The sequence below is a fragment of the Pelophylax lessonae genome, assembly GCF_965119305.1.
Source record: "Pelophylax lessonae genome assembly, chromosome: 1".
NCBI classification, from domain to species: domain Eukaryota; kingdom Metazoa; phylum Chordata; class Amphibia; order Anura; family Ranidae; genus Pelophylax; species Pelophylax lessonae.
The window spans coordinates 82,223,818-82,236,993 of NC_138768.1; the positions used below are offsets into that span (position 1 = coordinate 82,223,818).

At 45.8% G+C, this 13,176-nt stretch overlaps 1 protein-coding gene across 1 annotated transcript in view; it reads right to left on the reverse strand.

The window, feature by feature from the left end:
- FYB1 (FYN binding protein 1) overlaps window positions 1-13,176 on the reverse strand; it is a gene marked incomplete at its 3' end in the record, with an annotated part of 246,374 nt that overhangs the window by 16,503 nt on the left and 216,695 nt on the right. Inside the window, exons 14-15 of the mRNA XM_082275208.1 lie at window positions 9,126-9,183; window positions 7,802-7,904 (exon numbers count right to left, since the gene is read on the reverse strand). Of these exons, the coding sequence (XP_082131334.1) occupies window positions 7,802-7,904; window positions 9,126-9,183 (161 nt within the window). The remainder of the gene's footprint in view (window positions 1-7,801; window positions 7,905-9,125; window positions 9,184-13,176) is intronic.

Sequence of the window (13,176 nt, forward strand, 5' to 3'; positions counted from 1 at the left end):
CTGTGATCACCGCTTCTCCTCCTCCGGCCCGACTCCCGCTGTGTCTAAACGCATCGGGAGCGACCCTTCGGAACCGCGCGTGCGCGCCACCGAGACCACTAGGAGTCCAGCGACGTAAGTCTATGTCGCTGGACCCAGGGGAGCCGCACTGCCGCAGTAGCAGCACAGTGAGTGGTCTTAAAGTGGTTAATCATGCATTAAAGCAGAAGTCCAGCCTAATACCTTAAATTCTCCCCTGCAATCATTAATGTGAGCAGAGTTCAGCCTTATGTGTCAAAATGAAAAAATCCCAGTTTTTCTACATGTATTTTGCAGTTTTCAGTGCTGTCACATGACTTCAATTCCTCTTCCTGCTGAGTCCAAGAACAGCAAGTGGGTGTGGTTACTGAGAGCTAGTGACATCACTTCCAGGGAGGGACAATGTTCCTGTGTAGCCAATGGGCATATACAGAATGGGAGGAGCTGATCATAGTTTCCTGCCCAGTGTTCTCTTATTAGTAAGGATGCATTGTACATCCTAATTCATGAGAAAATTAAGAAATAATTCACACAGGACATGGGGGGAGGGGGCACATATACAGTATAGCTGTGCTAGACTTTGAATGAAGACTACCATAGGAGTAGAAAGCTGGACACGGGGGGGGGGGGGGGGGACTGTCAGTGTAGCTGGAAGTGCTCGGGGGTCTCAGCTCACAGTCTACAATGATCACAGTACAGGCAACCACACTAAGTCTATGTTTCTACTAGTGCGACTTGTCATGCGACTTTGGACACACATGACACACATGACAAGTCACAGCCCATTAATTTAAATGGCACTTGTTCCTTATGCGACTTGGAAAATCAGCATCTTTGAAAAGTTACCTACACTACTTTGATGCAACTTTTGATGCGACTTTGATCCAGAGAGTGTAAAGTTGGATCAAAGTCGCATCAAAGTCACTCTCTAAATTGCAATAGTGGAAACATAAACTAAAGCTTTGTTTCCAGTAGTGTGACTTGTAATGCGACTTTGCGCAAGACAAGTCACAGCCCATTGATTTTATTAGCAACCGTTCACATCTATGCGACTTTGAAAATTAGCGACTTTGAAAAGGTACCTGCACTACTTTGATGCAACTTTTGATGTGACTTTGATCCAGAGAGTGTAAAGTTGGATCAAAACTTCACTCAAAGTCACTCTCCAAAGTCGCACTCTAGTCTAGTGGCTATGTTTCCACTAGTGCAACTCTTAAGTTGTGCGATTTAGAGCGCGACTTTGAGTGCAGCTTTGATCCAACTTTACTTTTCTGGATCTAAGTCACATCAAAGTAGTGCAGGCACCTTTTCAAAGTCGCTCATTTTTAAAGTCACATTGATGGGAACGGGTGCCATGTGTGTCCAAAGTCAAATGACAAGTAGCACTAGTGTAAACGGAGCCTAAAACTCATTACTAACATGTAATGAGCAATAGAAATCGATCTGTATCCTTCTAAACTTTCAAAAACTTTTTTTTACAAACTTTCCTTTGTACCTTATTTCTTACATATATTGTGCCAGTCTCGTGACCCCCCCCCCCCCCTCTCTCTCTCAGGAGAAGCTGCTAGCCTAAACGAGGCTATGAAGACAGGAGATCATGTTCTGTGAAGGATAGGAGGGATTGAGGCAGGGCTGGGAAAGTCTAGGCATGTCTGTCTAAGAAAGACGACAACCTTTTCAGGAAGTGAAAGACAACTTAGCAAATTCAGATAAAGGGAGATAGTGTTGTCGGTGAAGAACAGGAAGAAGCTGATTATCCAGCCTAGATAAGACTTTCTAAGCTACACAAGCGTCTAGCCAGAAAATGAATAATATCAAAGATAAAGATATTTTACATACTATTAATAGGAAAAATGTTATTTTTGACTGGGGTTTCCCTTTAAATGCTTATATGTGTTTGTTAAGTATCTGATTGATGAATACACTATTGATGTTATTTTGTGTGCGGTGGGTTAGGAATGAGGGATCAGCACAAATTCAAAAAAGGCACAAGTGCTGTCTGTTTGTTCGGTAATCCATTAGACACCCTGTTAAGCCGGTCAAAGACAGAGCAAATTTCTTTGGGTTGCAGGAAAGAAAAATGCTCAATTCCCCCATTAACACAGTATACTATGTTGATGGGGGAATCCCTCCTGGGGAGCCATTGTGTTCTCCCGGCAGGGGGGCTGGGAAAGCTGTCCCTGCTGGGAGAACACAGTGATTATTGCTAGCGGCTATAGCAGCATGGAATTATGATTCCATAATGTATGTCCATGGATGTCATACTCATGAGGTTGAAAGAGAATCCAGAGGAGGCTTCTAATCCTGAGCAGGAGACCAGTTTGACACATAAACGCATTTGACTCTTTCTACCCCAAAGAGTCCATTTGCTTCGATAAGAGTTTCACTGTACCAAAGGGGGCGGAGCACATGAGGTGTCGGTGTCTTCAACTATAATCAATACTGTGGCAGCCATTGTTTTAAATTATTGATATTTGCACTATTTTGGACTGTTGATGTCACTTGAACAGCTATTTGGACTTTTCTTTTTTTTACTTTTTTAAAATGCATTTATAGGAATATTTATGGTAATTTCGTGTATGTTTGTTTTCATCATTATGTAGCACTGCCCCCGTAAGGACCGCTTGATTTTCACTCTGTGGGTTCCCTCTGGTTACCAACACACGGCCATAAGCAAAGACAATTCCTTAATTCTCCTTGGCTCACACTCCAATAATCAGTCCAAGGGTATTTGATTGTTTTTGTTGTTTATTGTCGAATGGGGATAGGAGAAGGAAATAGTGGGATACTCCAATCTTAACTATTCCCAGTGTTTGAGGACTCCTATCTTCTCTACTTTGCAATAGGTATGGAACAGCCAGGCTGTTGATTCATCCTGTCAATTCGGATGAATATGGATTAAGTCTCTTATTTTTAAGATGACTTGATGAACAATTAGTTATCTTCAGGACACTCTCCCTAGTATCCTCTCTCTTCCTCTGCTGACAACCGTCCACTGACTATCCTACGAGCAGGGGTGGCCACCCTCAGGTCAGGCCCCTTGACACGAATCCCTGTACTCACTATACTGCAGTCCCAGGGTCTCCAGCGTCTCCTCTCTCAGTCAGCTTCCCTGGACCTCTGGGTTCAGCTCCTCTAAACCGCTCCTCTGGCCCTCAGGACAACCTCCTGCAACCGCATGACACCTCTACAGAGGAGGAGGCAGCCAGCCCTCCCTCCTGGACTCTGCTCTCCGGCCAAAGACCCCCGCAGCATATGTACTCCTGGCATGGGCGGACGTACAGGGGTTGTAGGGGTCGCCATGATCCCCGCTGAGCCGGCGGATGACAGCTCCGTCTCCGCACTGTGTGCGGATAGGGAGGTGTCAGAGCCCCGCTGCTCTCTATGGGGAATCGGATGAGAGTGGACCGCCTGTCCGCTCTCATCCTATCCCATCCGATCCCCAGGACGGATAGAAAATAGGGTTTTCATCCGTCCAGATTTCACGGACAGGATCGTTGCGGATGGCAGCTGGTGTCAGCGGACATGTCACCGCTGACATCCACTGGTCCATAGGGCTGAATGGGGCATCCGATCAGATCCGCCTAAAAAACTGACAGGCGGATCTGATGGGAACGCCCGTGTGAAAGAGCCCTAAAGGTGGCTAGGAGGTATCACCATTCCTGCGCTACTGAAATTTTTCTATTTTGTATTGTGTGATCTAATTCATATTACAACATTTATACATGATTTCATTACCTATAATTACTTCTATATAAGTAGCAGCATTGTGTTATATGTGTCCTATACTCCTGAGCGCATAGGGTCACTCTGCAATTGTTTGCCTTTTATGGGCGAATTTGGAGGTGTTTCTTTAGTCCACCAGCACTATTACAGTTCCCATTCCGCCCTCCCCACCAGTCCTGCCACTGATCCCATACCCCCCTTTCCCCACGAGCACTATTACTGTTCCCATTCCCCCCTCCCCACCAGTCCTGCCACTGATCCCATACCCCCCTCTCCCCACCAGCACTATTACTGTTCCCATTCCCCCCTCCCCACCAGTCCTGCCACTGAACCCATACCCCCCTCTCCCCACCAGCACTATTACTGGTCCCGTTTCCCCCTCCCCACCAGTCCTGCCACTGATCCCATACCCCCCTCTCCCCACCAGCACTATTACTGGTCCCATTTCCCCCTCCCCACCAGTCCTGCCACTGATCCCATACCCCCCTTTCCCCACCAGCACTATTACTGTTCCGATTCCCCCCTCCCCACCAGTCCTGCCACTGATCCCATACCCCCCTTTCCCCACCAGCACTATTACTGTTCCCATTCCCCCCTCCCCACCATTCCTGCCACTGATCCCATACCCCCCTTTCCCCACCAGCACTATTACTGTTCCCATTCCCCCCTCCCCAACAGTACTGCCACTGATCCCATACCCCCCTCTCCCCACCAGCACTATTACTGGTCCCATTTCCCCCTCCCCACCAGTCCTGCCACTGATCCCATACCCCCCTCTCCCCACCAGCACTATTACTGTTCCCATTCCCCTCTCCCCACCAATCCTGCCACTGATCCCATACCCCCCTTTCCCCACCAGCACTATTACTGTTCCCATTCCCCCCTCCCCACCAGTCCTGCCACTGATCCCATACCCCCCTTTCCCCACCAGCACTATTACTGGTCCCATTCCCCCCTCCCCACCAGTCCTGCCACTGATCCCATAACCCCCCCTCCCCATCAGCACTATTACTGGTCCCATTTCCCCCTCCCCACCAGTCCTGCCACAGATCCCCTACCCCCCTTTCCCCACCAGCACTATTACTGTTTCCATCCCCCCCTCCCCACCAGTCCTGACACTGATCCCATACCCCCCTTTCCCCACCAGCACTATTACTGGTCCCATTCCCCCCTCCCCACCAGTCCTGTCACTGATCCCATACCCCCCTCTCCCCACCAGCACTATTACTGGTCCCATTTCCCCCTCCCCACCAGTCCTGCCACTGATCCCATACCCCCCTCTCCCCACCAGCACTATTACTGGTCCCATTTCCCCCTCCCCACCAGTCCTGCCACTGATCCCATACCCCCCTCTCCCCACCAGCACTATTACTGGTCCCATTTGCCCCTCCCCACCAGTCCTGCCACTGATCCCATACCCCCCTCTCCCCACCAGCACTATTACTGGTCCCATCTCCCCCTCCCCACCAGTCCTGCCACTGATCCCATACCCCCCTCTCCCCACCAGCACTATTACTGTTCCCATTCCCCCCTTCCCACCAGTCCTACCACTGATCCCATACCCCCCTTTCCCCACCAGCACTATTACTGGTCCCATTCCCCCCTTCCCCCCTCCCCACCAGTCCTGCCACTGATCCCATACCCCCCTCTCCCCACCAGCACTATTACTGTTGCCATTCCCCCCTCCCCACCAGTCCTACCACTGATCCCATACCCCCCTTTCCCCACCAGCACTATTACTGGTCCCATTCCCCCCTCCCCACCAGTCCTGCCACTGATCCCATACCCCCCTCTCCCCACCAGCACTATTACTGGTCCCATTTCCCCCTCCCCACCAGTCCTGACACTGATCCCATACCCCCCTTTCCCCACCAGCACTATTACTGGTCCCATTCCCCCCTCCCCACCAGTCCTGCCACTGATCCCATACCCCCCTCTCCCCACAAGCACTATTACTGGTCCCATTTCCCCCTCCCCACCATTCCTGACACTGATCCCATACCCCCCTTTCCCCACCAGCACTATTACTGGTCCCATTCCCCCCTCCCCACCAGTCCTGCCACTTATCCCATACCCCCCTCTCCCCACCAGCACTATTACTGTTCCCATTCCCCCCTCCCCACCAGTCCTGCCACTGATCCCATACCCCCCTCTCCCCACCAGCACTATTACTGGTCCCATTCCCCCCTCCCCACCAGTCCTGCCACTGATCCCATACCCCCCTTTCCCCATCAGCACTATTACTGGTCCCATTCCCCCCTCCCTACCAGTCCTGCCACTGATCCCATACCCCCCTCTCCCCAACAGCACTATTACTGGTCTCCCCCAGGTCAGATTTTACCGATCCTAAGGAGGCAAATCAAAGAAATTGATTGTTGAGGTTCACATTCCCTTTAATGAAAGAATATTATATATAAAGTATATACAGTAGTTTTTTTTTTGTATGTACCCCATCGGTGTCCAGGGGGCCTTACAAGCCTGTGAGAGGTTGAGGGTCTTGAAGGAGTTTTAGGGCAGTGTTGGGGGGGGGCCCTTCATGATTTCTTGCACCTGGGCCCTGAAAGTTCTAGTTACGCCCCTGGCTCCTGGCTTTTATACAGTATCCCAGAATGCCCCGAGGTGACCTTCCCTCTGCCAATCATCTGGACTGTATCAAAAGCCTATGAACCCATTCGTCAGGTTTCCTCCCACTGTCCAACATGCCTCCCTATTGGACCAGCATGAAACACTATCCAGACTGAATGAATCGCATACTGAGCACAATGAGCAGACCTAAGTAACAGATCCTGCTCTCTGGTAGGCAGAGAGCAATATAGATTTACCTGCAGCCCCTCTGGTAAGCAGACAGAGCTCAAAACTATACTCTCTCACTAGTACCTATCTAGGAGGGTGCTACAATTACTTTTAGCGTGGGACTTTTTGAGAATCTTATTGTTTTACACCAGTAGTATAGATGATTGTGCCAGCAGCTCTATAAGCTCTTAAAGCGCAAATTCATTGTTTTCACATACTGTATATATACAGTATATATATATATATATATATATATATATATATATATATATATATATATATATATATATATATACACACTCACACACACACACTATAATACCAAAAGTATTGGGACACCTGCCCTTTACACGCACAAGTCAGGACTCTGTGCAGGCCAGTCAAGTTCCTCCAACCCAAATGTCTTTATGGACCTCGATTTGTGCACTGGTGGGCAGTTATGTTGGAACAGGAAGGGGCCATCCCCAAACTGTTCCCACAAAATCGGGAGCATGAAATTGTCAAAAATATCTTGGTAGGCTGACGCCTTAAGAGTTCCCTTCACTGGAACTAAGGGACCAAGCACAACCCCTGAAAAACAACCCCGCACCATAATCCCCCTCCACCAAATCATTTGGACCAGTGCACAAAGCAAGGTCCATTAAGAAATGGATGAGGGAGTTTGGGGTGGAGGAAGTTAACTGGCCTGCACAGAATCTGACCTCAACCCGGTAGAACACCTTTGGGATGATTTAGAGCAGAGACTGTGAGCCAGGCCTTCTCGTTAAACATCACAGCCTGACCTCACAATTGCGCTTCTGGAAAAATGGTCAAACATTTAATTGGACACACTTCTAAAACTTGTGGACAGCCTTCCGAAAGAGTTGAAGCTGTTATAGCTGCAAAGGGTGGGCCAACTCAATATTAAACCCTACAGACTAAGACTGGGATGCCAATAAATTTCATGTGCGTGTTAAGGCAGGCGTCCCAATACATTATTTAATATTTATACAGTATATATACCAAACTTTAAATAACATCTCAGTAAGGTAAAGGGATACTTTTAATAAACCCCTCTAGTTAATTGATTCAAGGCCCATTTACACCATATGCATTGGGATGCAATGAGCAACCTTGCCCGATCCAGTTCCAGCACCTAGACAGGGAAATTGACCTTCTTTCCTATTAACTCAGTTCACTGAAACAATGACACACTACGCCACATCACAACATGCTGCAGTGCATAAAGTAGAATGAAATGTCATCTGTTTCACCAAAATGTTACCTTAAATTTTTTCCTGAATTCCTTCTCCTCTTTTTCCATCTTCTTGAGAGTCTTGTAATCCGGTGACCTTCCCAGAGTGTCAGTTCTTTTGCTCATAAATAAACTAAAACACATGAAACTCAAAATGTAATTTTCTACCTTAGCAAAAGGTACAATAAATAATATGAATGTTTGGCCCTAGACACATTTGTTTCATTGTGATTAGGGACGACTAGGTTAAGCTTTGAAGATCAGATTCAACAGCATCAACAAAGGCCATCTAAGTCTCCCTAAAAGAGAAGAGACATGATAGTTACCTCCCCAATAGGCCTTCTTACCTTCCCTCCCCTCCAGTGCTGTGGCCGCTTAACACTCTTTGGCATTCCACCCTTCTGGGAGTGGCCCTTAGATTTCAGTTGAGCCCCCCCCCCCCTCCAAAGCTTCCCGCCCAAACCCCCCCTCCATCTACCCAACACAAGCACATAGTCTATGAAAAACAGTGTCAAATATTGAACTTGTTTTATGATGCCCTCTTTTACTTTCACAATAAAAAATATTGCCAAAAAAAAATAAATAAATGAAGTTTTATTACTCAGATAGGTACAGTGAGGGAAATTAGTAGTTGATCCCCTGCTGATTTTATACGTTTGCCCACTGACAAAGAAATGATCAATATATAATTTTAATGGTAGGTTTTAATTGGTCTTGGTCATGGTGGAGAGATTGGAATCTAATTGATTGATTGATTTCTTCTGTGGACAGGTGTCTTTTATACAGGTAACAAGCTGAGATTAGCAGCACTCCCTTTAAGAGAGTGCTGCTAATCTCAGCTCATTACCTGTATAAAAGACACCTGGGAGCCAGAAATCTTGCTGATTGTTAAGGGATCAAATACTTATTTCACTCATCAAAATGCAAATCAAATTATAACTCTTTTGAAATGCGTTTTTCTGGATATTTTGGTTGTTATTCTGTCTCTCACTGTTAAAATAAACCTACCATTAAAATGATAGACGGATCATTTCTTTGTCAGTTGGCAAACGTACAAAATCAGCAGGGGATCAAATACTTTTTTCCCTCACTATACATTATCTATATCAGTGATCGGTAACTTGTGACCTGCCCGACTTTTTCTGCTCATCAGCTATCCTTACGATTGTTTATTTTATGTGCGGCCCAAGATAATTCCTCTTAATCCATTATGGCCCAGGAAAGTCAAAAATTTAGGACACCCCTGCTTTATGATGATATTTTAGTTTCTCTAAACAGAATTCTTTTGCTGGTGACATTCTTTAAACAATTAAACTGAAACTATGAAAATGTTTTTACAGCTTTTCATACTTACCTAGATTCTAAAGGAGGAGGTGGGAAATCAGTTTCCACATCATCATAAACATCGCTATCTGTATAAAGGAAGAATAAAGAAAAAATAGCAAATTGCAAATGGGACTAATGAGCTTTGTTTTATTCATAGCTATGGTTATTTTTTTCTAAGTTTAAATTATAAGGTATAATAAATCAACAACTGACGTGGATCTGGTTCATTAAAGCCTAACTCCTGCTAAAACTTTGTTTTTGTTTTGGATAGAGCAGGGAAGGGTTAGAACATCATTTTTTATTGCTGCTCATGCATAAAAAGTGTGCTGAAGGATATTCAGAAGCTAGTATCCAGTAAGGGTGCCACACCATTGGTGATAAGAGTACAAAATAGTTTAATATTAGAAGATTAACAAAATGAGAATGCCAATGCGTTTCGTGATATCCTGAAGGACATACAAGCCTTGATAAAGGGGGATTTTGTAAACCCCCCAAAACATGTTGGCCTTCTTCTCTTGTTGATCTTCTAACAATAAACTATTCCATTGGTGCCCTTACAGTTATCTACATAATATTGCTGCCTGTGTTCCTATTAGGGATATTTTGTCTCACTTCCTGTCAGGACAGACAATAATGGAACTCTTAAAGAGGCGCATGTGCGGCGGCTCCTGATATGGCCGATTGATGCAGGAGCTCTGTCCCGCCCGGCAGACTGAAGCCTCCCGTGGTCTAAAGAACCCTTCTGACATAGCACCAACAGCAGCCAGACCTTGGGGAGAACCCTCCGGTATTCCCTATGCTTGCAGGGACAGCACGCCGGGACCTAACTAACCAGTTTTCTGCGAGTGTATGCCAGGCTGCGGATCCCAAGATGGTGGATGGCACACAATCACATTTACAGGCTCTCTTACAGCCCCCGCAGATGACATCTCCCACGATGAGCCCGGCACCTGGATCATCTGTGAGTACTCCTTTTGTGAGCCCTGTATCCCCACCCTCCACCGAGTGACTCATTGGGTGCACATTGGAAGGTCTCCCATGCCTTCTTATGGAAGCAGGTGTTTTCCAGACCCACTTTCTGTCCCCATCCGCAGGATTCTCACCTGGCAACCAAGATCATGTCTCAGCAATGTTCACTAAACTTGCTGAGCTGCTAGATCGAGGACTGACTAATACTGTCTCCAAGATTGGAGGTGACATTAAAGCGGAACTACAAAACATAGGGTCCTGCTATCGAGCAGAAACTCGATCATTGAGTAGCTAGAATCAACCAAAACTCAGATTGCATACAAGAGCTCCAGACACAACTGGATGCTGCTTTGTTGAAAATCGATGATCTTGAAAACAGAAGCAGGAGATACAATTTCAGAATCAGAGGTATACCTGAATTGATTAAAGATGTTCCTGATGCTGTTAGATCCTTTAACAAGGAACTTATCCCAGACATACAACCTCACAGGCTAGAGCTAGATTGTGCTCATAGAGCTCTTAAGCCCCCACGCACTGATGGCCTACCACGAGATGTGATTGTTAAACCACACTTTTATGACGTTAAGGAGGAGTTAATGCTGAGAGCTCGATCCCTGCCTCATCTATCCTCCCACGGTCAGCCTGTACAAATTTTCACTGACCTATCTCCTTCCACAATCCAGAGACGAGAGGTCCTTTAAACCATTGCTGGCCACACTTACTCTGAAGGAAATAAAATACTGGTGGCTTTGCCCATGAAGCTTAAAATTTGAATATAAACAGAAATCCTACACTTTTGCCACATTTAAAGAGGTCAAGAATCCACTGCTGAAATTAAAGTTGATCCCGCAGAAACCTTCCTCTCTTCCTCATGGTTCGGCTTCAGGAACAAGTCAACCTCGCTCCAGCCCACTGTCTCCTCTTTTGCAAAAATCTAAGACCAAGAAACCTAAGGACAGTCGTCCCCCCTGATGGAGGGTCCTCAGTTCGCTACTGCTCTGTCAAGTCCTTCCCATATGGAAGTCCACTCATTTTCACTGATTTTTTTCGGACCCGTCCTCATAGATACTGAATCCTATAATCTGATTTACTGGCTGTTACTAATGCAACTATTTGTTTTCCTTGTTTTATCTCATTGTTCGATCATTTCCAATGATCCTATGGTACTAACCGCAGACATAGCCCCTTTCCTCTTTAAGCATTATCCCCTGCTCTGTTAGAGGGATGATTCTTTATTCTAGGGATGTGGACTATTTATTTTTTATTTGACTTGGCTCTACACTTTTGTAGCTACATTTTAATACTAGCTGAGATAGTTTTTCATGAGTCATATTGAAACATTGCGCTCACTCAACTTAGAATTTAAGCTCCCCCCAATATTGCCTCGTTATGTAGGTGAGATCCCATGAGGTTTTCACTTACACAAAGTTTTTTGTTATTTATACCCCTGCCCTCTTCACTCCATAACCCCTATCCCCAACCATATCTACTTACCTCTACTTCCCATTCCTCTCCTCTTTATCCCTTTATCCCCCCCCCCTTCCCCTTTCTCTAAGGTTGGTTTTACTGTTATGTGTACATTTTTTTTGTGTTTTTTTTATGCTAATCTGTATCATACTGGGGTTCCCTTGGCTCTACCTAGGCTTATGGCCTACTATTAGCCCATATTTTACTTAGGGAGCTAAGCAGCCGGGGCTGTACTCATTCCCCTCCTCCTGTCTTGGAAACTTGGATCATCTGACTTTCCAAAAGGGACTACCTCCTCTCCAGCAGAGGAGGATTTTTTGCTCTCCGATGAAGGTTTAGGAGGTTATGATCCTCGCCACCTTCGGAGTTTACTTTCGACCCATTGTACTTTTTCATCTTTACTTAAGTTCCTACTTCTTTCCTGCTTTTCTAACTCTAATTTTTTTCTCTAGAGACAAGCCTTGGATGAACAAGCCTCTTGCAACCTTTTTTACCCTAATGTCAGCCCAAGTACTGAGTCTCATCGAGCACACATTGGTCTGGAACATGGTGATTGCATACTTTATCCTGATTTTCTATGCTCTCATGCTCCATGGCTAACACCAAACACCCTACGTCCCCTTTTAGGGTAATATCCCAAAATCCTTAAGGCCTGAATTCACAAATTAAAAGGAGGGAAATTTTACAGCATTATCATACTCACAGGGTAGATGCAGCGTTACTTCAAGAGACCCATTTTCCTAAACAGTACTGTCTTTCATTTATTCACGCTAAATTCCCCACCTTTTCCTGGCCAATGCAGAAGATAAAACTAAGGGGGTTGCAATCCTATTCTCACGAAACGTAGCTGAGCACAAAGACCCAGAGGGAAGATTTATACTCGCTAAGGGACTATTGATAGCCAAATCTTCTCGTTTATTTCTTATTATGCGCCAAATCGGGGTCAGGCACAATTCTTCCAAAGTATGTTTAAAATTATGAACCCGTTGTATGAAGGTGTAGTATTCTTCGGGGGAGACTCAAAAGTTGCTTTTGACCAAGGTTTGGATAAAAAAAGACCTCCCGGAGAATGTCTCACATGTCCTTCTAAACAGAGCTTACGTAGCGCCAGTTTATTATCCCAACAGGGCCTTGTAGACATATGGAGAGAAAGAAATCCTACGCTACGTGATTTCACCCATTTCTCCCATCCTCATCAATCCTTCAAGGATTGACCATATCCTTATCTCCACGGTGCATGTGCCCCTGGCCTCTAAATCTTATATGAAAGACTTGGTTTGGTCTGACCACTCCTCAGTTCTTTTGACTCTCCCTCATCCCTCTGGTCAGAGAGGTGACTTCGGATGGAGGTTAAATAAATCTATCCTCAGCGACCCCATTAGAGTACTCGAAATTGGGAAGGCCATTCAAGAGTATTTTCTCCTCAATAATAATCAGGAGGTTTCTCCAGAGAGCCTATGGGCAGCCCACAAGGTCAGAATTAGGGGAAAACCTATCCAAATTGCTTCTCAGATCCGCTGGGCTAAACACGCTGAAGTCAACAAGCAAGGGAGAGACTTCCTGGCTCTGAGCACAGCACATAAATGCAATCCTAAGTCTTAATATTTGACACTGCTCAGACGACTTTCAACTTAGCACTCACT